This window comes from Notothenia coriiceps, unplaced genomic scaffold (assembly GCF_000735185.1).
Source record: "Notothenia coriiceps isolate Sejong01 unplaced genomic scaffold, NC01 NC01_scaffold00009013, whole genome shotgun sequence".
NCBI classification, from domain to species: Eukaryota; Metazoa; Chordata; class Actinopteri; order Perciformes; family Nototheniidae; genus Notothenia; species Notothenia coriiceps.
The window spans coordinates 153,510-169,810 of NW_011341714.1; the positions used below are offsets into that span (position 1 = coordinate 153,510).

Genomic DNA, 16,301 nt, shown 5'->3' on the forward strand with positions numbered 1-16,301 from the left:
CGCGGATTGGTCCATTTGGGCCAATCCGGTCATTTGTTGTTGATTTGGGTGTTCACACGTCACACAGAACCCAGGAAGAAAACAATGGAAAATGAGAAATCCCCAAACGAGGCGTTCTGGGGCAGCATAGACAGGTCCTCTCTGTGTTAGAGTTTTACTCGCTACAGGGTGTACTTTGAGGGTTTGTGACTCTGCAGACCGTTTACATGCAGAAAAACCATCATAACACACAAGGGGACGGGTAATAACCAGAAAAGCATGATATGGGACCTTTAAATAGTAAAAACTATGTTTTGAGTTCACTTTTAAACATATAAGAGACAAGCATAATGACAAATTATCATTCTTAATGATAAATATATTTGATAGATTTTTAGAGCCCAAGTTAACAAGTTAAAGTATATATTTTATCATACTAAAAAAGCAAAATGGGGGAAAAAAGGATTTAAAATACTGTTTTGTATTTCTTATTCCCTTAATCCTACTGTCATTCCCTAGAAATAATTTTCAAACTAATCCAAAACCCTGACATTTAAAGAGAATGAACTTTGCATACAAGTTGACCATGTCGAAGTTTCCATAAAACTAGATCGCTAATTCTAATTCTTTATATTTTTGAATTAATAAAGAATCGTGTCTTTTCAGGCCTCACCAGCTCCGTCTTGCACCAGGTGATGCAGTTGCTGGGAATGCTGCAGAAGTTACATTCTCCGGGGACCTTGACCTTGGCTCCAGCTGTGCACTGCTTTTCATGCTCTGCAGTCAGCACCCTCAGGAGACAATCTGAGAAATACTGCTCCGAGGCCACCTTCACATACACACTGAAACACATTTAGGAACACCGTTATTATGAAGCTTCAACGTACAGCCTGTCACTGACACCTCTTTGATTACCCTTCAAAGTGTCCTGCCAGCGGGAGGGGAACTCTGCCGCCGCGGTCCAGGGCGTTTGTGATGTTCACTATTTCCAACTCCTCCGTGTCCCACAGCTTCTGTAGATCATGCTTTATCTCATCCTGAACAGAAGAGGGCAGCACCTTCTCAATCTCCCTCAGCTTGATGAAGAACTCAGCTTCATACGGCAGAATCCTCTCTGTTAGGGAGAGCAGGGACATAGACATGTCATTATTACACTCCATTGTTTAACTGTACATGCAACATTATTTAAATGTCCATTACCTGCAGTGGCTTTGATCACAAGTATGTGTCTGGCTGCTTCATAGCTTCGTTTGTTAATGGCAAAGATCTGTCAGAAACAGAGTGTATTATCAACAGTACATCATACAGTAGTGATCAGTTTTCATATTTTTACACAATAGATTTTTTTACTATAGCGCTTTCTTGAAGACACTTTGTTTCTATATTTGACGACTTTTTCCATCGATCATGGTTTGTTGACGGGTGTGTTTTCACATTCAGGGAATTTGCTGTGATGTATTGGTGCAAAAGGTAAACATATTAAAAAAAGAATTAAAGCAATTATTGCAACAAAAAAGAACATAAATACAGAAAAAAAGGCCTTTAAAAAATAGGCGCAACAGACATTAATATAGAATAAAATAAAAAGTGAAATGGCATATGAAAATAAAGTTAAATAATGCCTCAACCCTCTTGAGTTTGCCTAACTATTAATAAATAATGTGTAATAACACAGAGACCTGATGATCTCTGGCTTTATGTACTTTGACTATAAAAAATGACAGTCTTTTAAAAATCTTTTTTTTTAAATATATGGCATTCTTAGTGAATTACAGGTATAAACAGACTTTCAATGGGATGGGAAATTACATTTAAAGATTTTATTATAGTTATATTTGTAACTTCAGACTGTTTACATATTTTTTAGCGATAATGACCAAAGATTTGTATATTTTTATAGGCACCTGTGTCATTTGTTCATGCATTTTTGAAAAGGGTTGCAGTTTGGGAATTTAAGTAGTATTTATTAGATAGAGAGTTATTGGTTACATCCAAAATGTTGCATGTTTTCCAGCTTTAATACATTCTGTTTGAAGGATATTAAAGTTCCACGTCATTTGCCGTCTCTTCTTCTTCAAAGATATGTGTCTTCATACATTTGTTTTAAGTTGGATCAAAACAACAGCACTACAGAAACACCCAAAGCTTTTGTCTCCGAGGGTCTGACAGCAGAACCAGACATTTAACACCAATGTTCCGGATAGCTTCTTATAATTAAGATTTGTCTCCACTGTTATCCTTGATTGGCCCTTTATCTACTGAACAACAACAATAATGTCAGAATAAATACAGTCAAATGGAAAATTAAGCATCAGATGTCATATTACATTACATGTTACTTGTCATATGCAGCAGATATCACTTCAGACCTCAATTATAGTTTTTCCTGGAGCAGTTGGCGTGCCGTACAGGAATCCATTATCGTAGGGGTGCCTCTGGGTGAAGCGCAGCCACTCTGGGAGGTCTGGGAAACTCTGCTGGTTGCACTTAAAAATCATGGGGTCATCGTACAAGCGGCCAGCTTTATGACAAACAAAAAAGAGAGTAAAAGGGTTGAGGAACCTGCAATAAGAAAATCTACACCTTCAATAAAGATGATAGAAGAGTGGATAAATATGATTCTTACCGTAGAGTTTTGACAAAGGTTCAAAGTCATTCTGGAAATACTCTCTCAGCAGCTCATATGTAAATAACTTCCCCACAGGAATGGTAACTTTGATCTCTGCATTTGCCTCAAAGAAACTGACGGCACAAACTGCGAGGACATGTGAAAAAAACAAAAAACACCAAAAGATTTATCTGAATGGTCAAGCAAAACTCTTAATTGACATACAAAATAAAATATGACAACACACCGTCTGATGTTGTTGTCTAACCGTTAAAGTCCTACAATACTCGACTGATTAAATCAGGACCAAATGTCCTCAGGACCAAATAACAACTGGCTTTCCAGAGTTGTTATAATACATCAAGTTATAATATTTCAGGAATAAACTTGCCTGTTAAACAGAGGAGCCAGCTCCTGCAGCCTGCCATCTTGTTTGGGTCTGTGATTGACAGGGCCAAGCGGAGAGGGGCTTGGTCACAGCAGAAGACATGTCAGAGCTATTTTTGCCTCGCTCACCTCATAACATCCGGGGAGATGTCTGTGAATGTGTGGGGGGTAAATAAAGAGCCGTATTATTCACTCTGGTGATATATAACCACCGGAGTTACTTTAGGCATGATGTTTCCATACTTAAAACACATAAGTACAATTACTCAAGTACTTGCATATAATATGGAGGTTCTTTACATTCGTTTTTTTCTTTATTACTTTATACTTCTTCTAGGGAAATATTTTAGTTTTATTTATTTGACAAAATGTATCTGATGACTATAGTTACTATTCATTTTTAGATTAGGATTACACCTACAGAACATGTGATACAAAATAAAAATATACAAAGAAGTTAAGCTGAGCTATAGATGAGTGACATTACATTTTGGGTTACATGTAATGCATCAAACAATGAAAAGCAACTAAATAAAAATAATATCACTGAATAAGGTTATATTCTGCCTAATAAGAACTTTTATCCTATATTGACAAAATACACAAACCATAATAACAACAGTAACTACAAAGTGTATTCAGTTACAACATATAACACAAGTGACATATTAGCAAGTCGCAATCCATAATATGTTTTTTTTAACTTTATATATTGAGGGACTGATTTCATTCAGTTATTTATTTGTTTTTAACTCCCATTGGAGTGAAAATGTAAAATGTCACTTGTGGACAAACTTTTCCAAAATGATCATAAAAGTAACCCATTTATTATTAGAAAATTATTTGAAAGAGACATGAAACATCTACAAAGAAACACAACAGGAGTACAGAAAGCAACCATAAAAAATAACTACAAAAGGGTAATAACAATTGCAAAGTGAAACAGAACAACTGCCAAAACACAGAAAGGTTTGTTTTTTGTATTTATGAAGCCAACCCAAGAGTCCATTGTATAGGGACATGATATTCTGACAGAAAAAAACCTTCACAGGTTAAGAGAAGAAAGTCCTGATTGTTGCAAAACCAATATTGCAAGGAAGAAAGATTTGTTTTTATAAAATATTTCCTTGTGTAGTTATGTGACATGTGTTTGTCGGCTAGCTAGGTGGCACTACTGCCTTACTGAAGTCATGTACATCGTTGGACAGCAGTGCACTTCAGTATTTTCAGGCAATACTAATCTAGTTATGTCCTCCAGACTACATAGTCACCTTCTGTAAAAAAAAGGGGACATATTTGAAAATGAGTCTCTCATTTTGTTATTTCCAATGTGTGAAAATACTGCATGAATGTGTTATGGCCTGCCCTTGTAGATAAATCAGCCTCCGTTGAACATTTGTAAACTTATACGAGATGTGTAAACTCAAAACCAAAAAGGGAAATGCTTTGTCTAGCTTCAGTGATACTGTTTAATGTATACCTATCAGCACAGATGCAGAATGCAGGAAGCAACAATGTGTCCTGCAACTAACGGATGTGTTATTGGTCACAGAGGTTTGACGTGATTGAAGTTTACTGGGTCCTAATGCCAGTTGTTCTCTGACAGCCAAATCCACCTCAGTAGTTTAATATTCCATGGCTATCTATCTACAGATTTATAAGGAGGACTGGTGGTAAGCATTGTAAACATCAGCCAGAAAGTCTCTCAAACCATGATATTTTTTAACCATTTAGTTTTGTTGCCTACAGGCTTTACATTTTAACCATTGAGATATGCTATCTATTAATTATCCCAATGTTTTTGTGTTAACTATTCAACTGTTTATTTTCTGCTAAAAAAAATGTTCAACCATTTATCCACTAGCAAGGCCTCTGTTACATTGAGCCTTTACACTAATGATTAATTATGTTTAGCTTTATCAAATATTTATCCACATTTTTTCGCTGATTCAATAATTTGTCCATTACTTTTTGCGGTCATGCATCCAATTGCTAGCTAGCACATTTTTAAGATTTCGAGATATGACATAGAAATATAATTTACCGAATACAACTTTTGTAAGAATGATTCAAATGTTATACTTTGAGAATGTGTAACTGTTTAGAAATCTCTACTGGCTTTCTAACTCATTTAAAGGTGCTTCTCTTACATAATTGCACCACATTTATTATCTGAATGAATATGTTTCATAAAATCATAATTTCTACGTTTGCAAATGATCTGAGCTAATTTACTAGTACACCTCAACAATGGAATTAAATTAGTTACAGTTACCCCCTTGATATCCCTTTTTTGTCTCTAGTCCACGGGCACTAGGACCCGGCGACTGCCGGCTCCATGCAGCAGCGCTCTGCCGCTGCGAGAGGAGGACCAGAAGAAATCTGCAGCTCACGGAATGAAGAGATCAAAATGATGCTGCCTGTAAAAAGGGATTAAACGTAAGCAATCTGTCGTCAACTGGGGTAAATCCGCGGCTCATTACTGTTCTTCTTTTCTGTGCAAATATGTGTTTTTATGACTAATGCATTTATCGTTGAGGTTTACAATGTGGTAATGGCAAGCCAGCTAATGACAGATGCATCGTGCTCACTTTCTCCTTTGCATTGAATTGCAGCGGATGCAAGCAGGCCTTTAATACGATCTGTTGTTTTTGTTTCTCCCCATCTGCCGGTGTAGTCTGGGCGCCACCTTGCTCGGATCGGCTGCTGGTGGATAGCACAGATTTGCCACCGGGGGTTGAGAAAGGAGACATGCCGTCGCTGAGCATCCGTTGCGCCGCCTGAGTGACCATGATGAAGACAGAATCCACCTCCAAGAGCACCGGCTCTGGCTCCACGCTCAGGAGCCCATCCCCGCACAGGAACGCATACGAAGCGGGGATGCAGGCCCTGAAGCCCGTCAAAGACAATGCTGCCAACGGGGACATGCAGGATTGCCCCCGAGGGCGCAGGTACGGCTCCAACGTTCACCGTATCAAAAACATGTTCCAGCAGATGACGACCACTTCCCCAGCCGACGCAGAGGGAGAGGTAGAGGTAGAGGGAGAGGGAGAGGGAGAGGAGTGCGTCAGGACCGCCGACACATCGGTGCGCCTCTCCCTCCCTAGAGCCGGGAGCCTGAACGAGAACGTGGACCACAGCGCGCTGCTGAAGCTCGGGTCCACCGTGTCTGAACGCGTTAGCAAGTTCGACATCACGAAACCGGAGAATGGGCACCCCAGGGCCTCATCACCCAGCTACTCCAAGCTGCAGGAGACCCGCCGCATCTTCGAGCAGCAGCTTGAGAGGCAGATGCAGGAGAAGCTGCTGCAGCAGGAGAACCAGCAGGAGCAAGAGAACCAGCAGGAGCAAGAGAACCAGCAGGAGCAGGAGAACCAGCAGGAGAACCAGCAGCAGCAGGAGAACCAGCAGGAGATCCAGCAGCAGCAGGAGAAGATACAGCAGCCAGAGAAGCTGGCCACCACCAGGGTCCTGCTGAAACCAGAAAAGCCCCCAGGCTACCAGGAAAGCAGGTTGGAACTGATGGCTCGTTTCAATGGCAGCACAGAGTCCCTGGACAGCCTGGACTGCAGTGAGGCTGTGTCCCCGACAGTCAGCCAGCTCAGTGCAGTGTTTGAACGGGCAGCCGAGCTCCGAAACAACCTCCACCGCCTCTCATCTACCCCACCACTCCCTTCCAGGGGGGTCAGCGCCAAGGTGGGTGTGTTGAACTCCAAAATAATCACAAAGAGGGTTTGTGCCTTTGCAGCAGGCAGCAAGGAGGAAGATGCAAGCAAACAAATGGGCCAAGAGGGGCCTCAAAGGGGAACCAGGGGGAGGGCGACGCCTCCATCTGATAGCATTAATGGGGGTCAAAGCACACAAAACACTGAACTTTACAGTACTGTAGGAGAGCAACATGAGAAGAGAGAAAAGACAGTTTCAGATGCAGGGGTTGAGGTCAAATCTGTGGAACACTATGGGGCCAATAAGGGGTCGAACAGCACAACACTGCAAGGTGACATCCACATCTCTGTGGAGAACGGAGACACCACTGCTGAGAAGCTTCGCTCTGGAAAGGGGGGTGAGACGGAGGAGGAAGACAGGACACTGGACCAGTCGGGGCGTGATTCTGTGGATATCAGTACCTACAGCGCGGTGGGGGAGGACTTTGGAGGAAGCCAAGTGGATGAGGAGGAAGAGGAGGAAGATGATTCCTACGAGCCAGAGTCCAGCTGTGCAGAGATTAATGGGCTGCCTGCGGAGGAGGACCCGCCCCCTTCAAGGAAGATCCGCTTTAGCATTGAGCCCATCAAGGTGAGAAAATATGCAAGTGGCAAAAAACATGTGGAGTAGTAGAACATGAAGGTGTCACCAGACGCTCATCTAACTAGCTAGCTAGGGTGCTGATTTCTGTCTATATTCTGTGTTTGGTTTCACCCAGTGTGTTGAGAGGCCCGTTTGACTTGACCTTAAAGTTTATCTACCCTGCTACAGCCATAGTCAGCGGCGCTGTCAGCTGTTTTAATGAACTCACTCAGCTTCTGCCGGTGTCAGAATGATGCTGACATTTAGATTTTACCCTGTTTCAACACGGGGCTTTGCACATTACCAACAGCCCCCTCCCCTCCGCACTAGCCAGTTGCTAATGAACGGTCCTGCATTCCTACTGTGCAGCTGACATGGGCCCCAAAAGATCTGCCATGTAGATACTTATCTGATATGCAGTGGGAGCTGCTGCTTCTGTAAATAATTGCTGGGGGAGTAGGAACAAAGAGGCCTGAATAATTATTCCTGTTTTAAAGAAGTAGATACTCTGCTGTGGCCAATGCAAGGTCAGCGGGAAAGTCCATGGGGAGCTGGGTGAGGAATGGAGTGGTTTTGTGTGTGCGTGTGAGAAAGAGAGGGAGGAAGTGAGAAAAGAGGCTGCGATCTCCTCTTGGAAGATGAGAGAGGAGGATAGAGGGTAGGGGGTGGAGTTTATTTAAAGTGTCTCTCCGTGTCTGGGGGGGTGGTGGTGTAATGATCTGGAGAGGAGCATCAGATCCTCTCCTGCTCTGTCCCGCTGCTCTGCTCTGCCTTGAGGTCTGAGACATACAGAGGCCAGCCACAGTGTGCACTGACAGTGTGCATCACAAACATTCCCTCATGCAGAAAGCCATTTCAGGACCAGCCAAGTCAAAAGTTGCCACTGCTCTCCTCATGGCTGCACACAGGAGAGCCTCGTCAAGAGAGCTGGTATTTAGAGAAGGGATGAACAATACATTATATTTTCATCATAATAGCATATTTGAAATTTAACCATCGTGCTTTTTTTATTGGTGCCCAAAATTCAACAAGCAATTTATTATATTTCATCTGAACACTGAAACTAGGAGAAAGGCTGAAGTTATAACATGCTAACATCTGTTTATTTATTGCATTCATTAGCTGTATTCAACAATGTTATTGTATATTTTCCTCATACCTTATTTAACTATTATCAGGCCTATATTTGTTTTTAAAAGAGTTAACAGGGATTGCCAAGAGTAAGATGGAAAAATGTCAACCGCTTTCATGTCTTTATGGTAAATATGAAGCTACGGCCAACAGATGGTCAGCTTAGCTTAGCACAAAGACTTTAAACAGCTAGGTAAGAAAACATGCTACCAGCGTCTCCAAACTTCTAAGCAGGTTTCCTAAAGTCATTAACTACTCCTCTTTATATCTGAGTAGTTCAACTCAGATTACAGTAATGGTAAAGAGTGCGACAGTGTGTGGGGGTATTGCAAGAAATGTATCATTTCCACAAAGGAAGGTAATATGAAAAATCTGCTCTGTTAATGTTTTCACGAGGAAGGAAAACCATTTATATTTGTCAGGCCTCAAGAACACACACAATGCTCACTGTAAACATACCTCTTCACATACAAAACCTATACCTTAAAGGGGACCTATCATGCAAAATGCAGTTTGTGATGTCTTTTATACATAAATATGTGTCCCCGGTATGTCGGGGAACTCACGCAGCGTCAGAAAATAAAACCCTTTCTCTTTTCCTCCGTACCCAAATCTTTTAAAAACGGGGGTACAACGAGCGGATACAGATTTGCCGCCGATATGACGTCAAATCGGCAGTGGACCCACAGAAAGTTTCTATCAGAAACAATGCCTGACGTGTTTTGGACGTAATCTCGTCTTTGTTTACATTAGCAAGCCTCGCTAACACTCAAAGCTAAGCTGTACTGGAGAGCACTTGTGTTTTAAAAAGCAGTAAATAAAAAAAGAACTCACCTTGTGATAAACCCGCTAGAGAAAAAGCATTTGAGCTCCATACTGTTTCAGAAATAATCTTTGATGTGGTTTAGAACACTATGGCGTTTTATCACAGCAGAATTTAACTTTATCTCCGGTAGAATTCTGATCAGGCATTTGCTCCGCCTCCTCTTTTTTTTTTTTTTTAAAGCTAAGGACCCAAGATCCGCGTTTCTCTAACATGGCTTCAAAAGAGNATCAGGAAACCGTATTACATCTCTCTGCCCCCTTCGCTCCTCTCTCTCTCTCTCCCCTCCGGTACACAGCACGTAGTGTGGAGTTGCATTAGGTAACGCGAGATACGGCTGATACTTGCGCATTAGTTTCTGTTATGGATCAGTATCAACAGTCCTGCCAGTAACATTACTATATTATCAATACTACTTTAGTTATAGCCTGATATATGATAGCTGACTTTACAATGTTGTGACAGACGTTAGCTAACATTAACTGTAGCTAACGCCGGTCACTCACCAAGACAGCTGCCCTGTTCTCCACTGGTTCTCCTCACAACACAGCTCCATTTCTCGCCGATGGCCGTTATTTCTTCTAATCTTTGGCTGCTCCTGGTCTCTTGGACGCATAGCAGGCTCATAATTATAATCATATGCATTCGAATATATATTTTCAACCTCTTCTGTGTCAAAACTAGCATTGTGATCCATGTTTATTCATACGTTAGACCGGCCGCTCTCCCCCATGTTACGTCACACGCGGGAGGTCACGTGGGGAGGCTTTTTTTATGCGGAAGTAAAAATGTCTTACAAAAACGATGCCAGATGTCACTGTTCTGTATATTTTTTGGAAAATCTAGTGTATACATCATTTTCCTACACATTTATTCACTGGTGTGTCTAACCTGCAAGTTGCTCTTTAAGCAGAAAAAAACTGTCTTTAACACCTCAATTACGAAACCAAAAGGGAGCCTATAAAGCATTTTAGCACAGCAATCTCTATGAGTGCATCTGCCAACAGATGTAAACACCAACATTTTTTTTTGCTAAGCCAATATTTGGCTCTATCCAAGCTGGATGGAAGCAAACCGTGTTTGCCATTTTGAAAATCCCACGAATCCCTTATGAGTAGGCCTCAGCTTAGCGTGTCTTTCATACAATTTTACTGCATGAAAGAAAAAGACAAAAGCAGACTGAAAAAACAAAAGCATTATGTGGTAAAGAAGTCAGAACTCATAAGCTTTGATAAACAGGCTGAATTTGGTTTTGGACCCTGCAGTCATCTTGGCAGAATAACCTCCTACGGAGTCCTTTCACACTGTATCAGTGTGGCTTTTGTTATGGAGATTGATGCAGGGGTGGATGATAGTTGAGGGGGGCTGGCGAGGTCAAATGGGAGGGGCGTTATTTTTCTGCTGAAATGTCATGCGTCTGTATAGCTGTAAGTCACAGTTCAAGCCCTAAACAGGAAGTGCCCATGTATGGTGCAACAACTCAGCTTTCAGCCACAATCAAGTCTTGTTGTTGTGGTGATGGCGGTTGGACGTCAGGGCGCATGTCTCTTTTCTTTGTCCCCGTTTTACACTACACACTCCTGTCTGTCTGTCCCCTCACACTGTCAAAAATAGCAGTTCTGCTCCGGGTAGAGTTCACACTAGATCCTTTGTTTGCTCCTTCTGACAATCCTTCTCTCGCTCCTTCTTTCCTCCCTTTCGCTCTTTGTAACCAGTCTCCTACTGTTAGTAAAAATAGCAGCATTGTTATCGTCACAGACTTGTTTAGCTTTTCAGGGCCGCCTCTTTTTTTTCCGAAACACAGGAAGCTGCCTCTCATGCCTTATTTATTTGTTTTGCTTGTTTGTTTTGGCTCTTTCATTCTACATCACAACTGTATCAACACTGTAGTGTGTGCTTGTTAATTATTTATCCTATTGTAAGAGCAAACCTTTTTAAAAGAGGCGTAAAATGAGATAATCTCCACTGGATTTGCGCTGTGTTCCCCTCCAAAGCAGAAATAATCTGATTTATTTTTCATGCTGCAGAATCTCCTTGCTCACTCATCGCCTAGCCTGCTCTTAAACTTTCTATCCTCCACACACACACTTTCTCTTGGATTTCTGCTGCCTACGCAACTCTGAACATTACTGCCAGCCTGCTCAAAGAACACCTATGATTTTGCTTCACACTGTGTCATTAACACAAACAAACTGTTCTTATATTGTAATAAACTGAGCATTGAATTTTGAAAAACATAGAAGGAAGAAAAGCTTTTTCAAGCACAAAAACAATATAGAGATTGGCCAAAGTGCAACCTTTGGTGGCTTATGTTCACCACTCCACCCAGGGAGGTGTAATACATCCCCATATGTCAAGGTATCCTCAAACTGTCTATTACTCAGACACAGCAGGCCTGCAGCATTTCATACAGTGCATTACTCACAGTCAGGAGGGGTGGGAGACCAGACGAATTATCAGCAAGGTCACTCTGCCCCACTTCCCAGTCCTGCAGTGGTGGTGGGTTACAAGCATCGACTGTTACTGCGACATGCCGTGTTATGCAACGTCTGAGCGTCCATCCTGCCATTATCTTGCCAAGCTTAAAAACCAACAACATACAGAGAGCCGACAGAGGTCTGTCATATGTCTGTATATATCATGCTTAGGTTACTAAACATACAGTAGAGATAATACTTTGTCTATCCTCAGGGGAGAAATGGTTGAATAATGCTGATGTAATTCTGTTTTTACATTTGTCAGTAAATGTAATTAAATAAATGAAAAGGCCAACACCAACAATGTGTTAGTTGATTCACAAGTCTTCAACAAGACTTTTATTTTCTCGAAGATTTAACTAGTTGCAAATATATGTTTTCAGTGTTACATTGCAGGTTGAGTAATATATAGTGTATTTGACAGGGTTTTTGTTGATTAAGATATATTTGGGGCTGAAAACACTAATTACATTCAGTATAATGAAGCAACATGACACCCATTGTGGCTTATTGATTTGTTTTAATTGTTCGTTGGAAAACAAGGGAGGTCTATGGCACAAAGGAAGTTACTATATAAGACTTTAGCTATCAGGTTTTTGTTATTTTAAGTGGGGTTTTTTATTTATACTTTTTGTTTGGGGGCAACCAGTGCCTTTATTGTGAGGAAAGACTTTAGATGGGGAGACAGAGCTCTACCAACTGAGCTGTACAGCGGCCCTAATGGGGTTTGTTGACAATAATCAAATGCAGAATACAACCTAAACCTTTCAAATTACAACAACACAAGACCTCTTAAGAATGGTATAAATCAAACTCTTGCCAAATACCGTTAAATAATTCAATAGGAAATAAAAAATGACATATATTATATTATATAGACCTGTATTTGGATGTGATTATGTGCAAAGAAATATATAAAATATGTAAGTATACAGGATTTTAAATATTAACATCAAATGCATATAGAACACCTAATACTATTCAATAAATAGAAAGCTCTAGTATGGTGGCACAGAGCAACAAAACTAAACACATGTATACGTAATGTATACATACATAATAATAATAATGTAAAAAATAATACATGTTAAAATGATTGATTTAGTTGCTGTATCCTTCCACATACTATATTGCTATTCAGTGGCTGACGTTTCTCTCATGCTGCTGTGTTTCTCCCCGGGGTCAGCGGTGCTAAGCCCAAACATGAATTCTGACCGATGGCTTGCTTGCCAAAACACACAGCCCTGGTGCCATGCAACCGTTACCATGACAAAGCTTACATATCCATATTATTGGCTGGAGGAGAGTAGTCCATGGCGATTGCAACCAGGACCACGTCTACATATTCTGTCTGTGTGCTGCACATCTGGGATCTGGATTAACCTCCAGTTTTAGGCGGATTTAGAAGCAATTACCTGCCATTTCTGGACATGTTTAACTTGTGGTCGTTGGGGAAGCGATTAATAGCCGTGTTATCAAACTGGGAAAGTGCCTGTCACTTTAATTATGTGTGATGTAAGGACACAACCTCCATCATTTTTGCTGACCTCAATATCGTCCCTGTTGTGCTGTCTGGATGGTTGTTTACTTAAGAATATCACCAAGATATCCGCTAACAAGAGGCCAGAAATAACTAAAAGGTTAACCCTTTCATTATAAGACGCAGGCCTTTTTGTTTAGTTTTATTTATTTAGTTTTAACTGAATATTGCATTATTATACTATTATATAATCATAATATCGTTGATGGCAATATATTCTGGGACAATAAATCCTTGTCCTATGAAAGCGCCTGAATAAAAAAAATGATTAATTGTATTTATGAGTGTTAAAAGTGTTGAGTGTTAGTAAAGCTCACATTCCCACCAGCTGGCAGTTTGAATAATAGGAGTTATACAAATGATGGAAAGTTGGGTGCCACAGTATGTGGACAGACAGAATAGAAACACGCTATTTCGGTTGTTCAGAAAACCAACAGCACCTCCTCCACACATCCTATTGGCCAAAATTAGATGTGTTTTTGGAGAGTGAAGAGGGGAAAGAATCACAGCAGTTGACATGCTGATGTGGGCAGTGGGGGAAGGGGGGGGAGGCGGGGGTACCGAGTTTAACCAACACAGTGTTACCCAATCACATTATAGCCAGAGGGCCGGCAACAGGGAACCACACTGCAGGAGAGCAGCTCTGTCATTTAGCCACCTCTCTGTCACGACATTGTTAAATGGTAGTTTGGATTGACTGAGTTATTTGTATACCATTTAACAGTCCCAAGTGGGTGCTCAGTAGAGACACAAACACAAGCTGTTAGCTGGTGAGCTAGCTAGCTAGCTGCCCACAGAGCTTTTGTAGGACATCCCAAGCGGCTGGTAGCAGAGGGAGGGAGGGAGTTTCCTGGCCATCTGTTAGCTTCTCTGACCTACTATCTGCCACAACTGGAACAGCGTGCTTCTCCAGTCCTGCCCTCCGCCCTCCTCCCCCCCCCCCTCACCAAATACCCTGCTTTTAATCCCAATGTTTGTCTTCCAAAGATAGCCACCTCAACGTTCAAGGAGTTCATCTTCTACTTTACATACTTAAGAGGAGGTTTGGGTGAGAGGTTGCCTCGTGCAGGATCTCATTAGTCTGTCTGCCCTGCGTGGGATCACGGAGGAGGGAGACCATCTTCTGCCAGGAAATGAAAGTGTTGATTCTGTGTCAGCGAGGGCTAGTTGTAGCCCGGCCTGCATCATGGCACCGCTCGTGAACTTGCCCAAGGCTGGAGGTCACGACACACATCCGATAATGGGTGTGTTTTTTCCTCCTCAGTGCCACGTTAAACGCTGCTGCACGTTTGATCTTCGGCAGCATCGTGGGCGTAAAATGAGGGCACCACGAGCCACCAGCTGTGGCCTCTTGAGCTTTAAAGTCAAGAAGTGAGACAGTGCAGCGTGAGAGTGAAACAGTAGGCATGCAAGCTTGCAGTGCTCTGTTGTTGTTCTATGCTCTGTTACTTATGTTGCAAACAGTGTATTTTGTGTGTCTGTAATCCACATTCTGCTAATCCCTCTAAATACGAAGGTAACCTCAATCAAAAGCCATTAGACTGCAGTGCTTCTCTCATGCTATCTGTCATCTGAATAGGTTAAGTATCATTTGCTGTACTTCATTCAAAGTGTAAACAAAAATCAGTTCTGCTATAACTAATTATTATTTGCATTTTACATGAAACTGGTTTCGGCCAAACGGTAACTCTATACAAGATCAAAACGTTTGGTCAAATGCACATAATTTCATAGATTCCATGTCTGCAAACTGCTTGTTCTGTCTGATCTAAACTTGCTAAATATATAAAGAAATAAATGATTAATCCACAAATATCAAACGCTGTCAGTTCAGTTAATAGTTCAAGAACAGAGGAAGCATATTTCTCAAAATGGCAAAATAGCCCTTTTCATATTTTATCTGCACTCTACTCAATACATTGACCAATAGTAACCTATGAAAATACTACTACACTTTTTGTTTAACTGAATACAATTCCTGCATGGAATCTTTTTTTTTATCCCAGATTAGAGTTGCAACTAACAATACTTTCTATAATAATAATAAATAAAAAAAACAGTCTCTTCTCAGTTCCTCAAAATCCAAGGTCTCTTGTTTTGTCAGTTAAAATCCTAAAGATTATCAGCTTAATATCAAATAAATGTGAGAAAAGCAGAAAATCACCAAATCTGGGGGCAAAAAAACGGGTTGGTTATTAATTTTTACAATTGACACTTTAGACCATCCTACACTGTGTTGTGGGCCCAGTTTAATATGTAACTAATTTATGTTCATAACTAGTAGACCTTCTTCCTTATCAATCGAAGACCCCTTGGACTTATTCATGGAGCTTTATCGCAGATAAAATCAGCAGGTCATTTCAACCCCATCATCGTTTGTGTGAACGCAGTGTCGTGATTTGGCTCAAAGGCGATAACATTTTAAGCCCCATTCTTTTGGCTAAGTAAGGCTTAAGAGTAGAGGGACGGGCTTGTACAGTGTTCAATGATGCATGGACATACAATGATACTGAATAAATCGGAGAGGGGTGGGGCTGCTTACATTTCAAAGGCAGTGTCAAAACTGACAAGGCTCTTTACTGTGGGGTTGCCAGGGAGACAGGGACCATGTAGCTTAAGGGGTTAGCAAATGAAGCTATGAGATTCTAGTTTGCAACACAGATGGACAGACTAAACAGCGGGGAGAGAAGTGAGAGGAAGTAAACAAAGAATCAAGAAAGGAGTGTTAAGTGTTACAGCAGAGAGAACGAAGGACTGTGGAGAGAAAAGTTGATAAAAGAAATGGAAGAAAGTGTGAAAATAGAAGTCCGGCTCAGAATTAGTGTGGCTAGCAGAGCATGCAAGGTGGTGCATGCATAATCGCCCTGGAACACTGAGAGTGGGCCTTTTAAAGATTCAGCTTACTCTGTCTGTCTGTCTGTGTGTGTGTGTGTGTGTGTGTGTGTGTGTGTGTGTGTGTGTGTGTGTGTGTGTGTGTGTGTGTGTGTGTGTGTGTGTGTGTGTGTGTGTGTGTGTGTGTGTGTGTGTGTGTGTGTCTGTCTGTCTGTCTGTCTGTCTGTCTGTCTGTCT

The 16,301-nt window shown here is 41.4% G+C and overlaps 2 protein-coding genes across 2 annotated transcripts in view; one reads left to right on the forward strand and one right to left on the reverse strand.

Moving 5' to 3' along the window:
• sgca (sarcoglycan, alpha) overlaps positions 1-3,113 on the reverse strand; it is a 5,796-nt gene extending 2,683 nt beyond the window's left edge. Inside the window, exons 1-6 of the mRNA XM_010770674.1 lie at positions 2,979-3,113; positions 2,606-2,734; positions 2,349-2,500; positions 1,180-1,246; positions 895-1,093; positions 653-821 (exon numbers count right to left, since the gene is read on the reverse strand). Coding sequence (XP_010768976.1) covers positions 653-821; positions 895-1,093; positions 1,180-1,246; positions 2,349-2,500; positions 2,606-2,734; positions 2,979-3,015 — 753 coding nt within the window. The 5' untranslated portion in view covers positions 3,016-3,113. The remainder of the gene's footprint in view (positions 1-652; positions 822-894; positions 1,094-1,179; positions 1,247-2,348; positions 2,501-2,605; positions 2,735-2,978) is intronic.
• A 2,157-nt stretch (positions 3,114-5,270) lies between these two features.
• Positions 5,271-7,309, forward strand: LOC104945049 (neurabin-2-like). The gene is made up of 2 exons (XM_010770679.1): positions 5,271-5,437; positions 5,652-7,309. The coding sequence occupies exon 2, from the start codon at positions 5,765-5,767 to the stop codon at positions 7,307-7,309; it is 1,545 nt and encodes a 514-aa protein (XP_010768981.1). The 5' UTR covers positions 5,271-5,437; positions 5,652-5,764.
• The last annotated feature ends 8,992 nt before the right edge of the window (positions 7,310-16,301 follow it).

Excerpts from the sequence above, each read along its gene's own strand:
- LOC104945049 (XM_010770679.1), top strand. The coding sequence starts at position 5,765 with ATGATGAAGACAGAATCCACCTCCAAGAGCACCGGCTCTGGCTCCACG.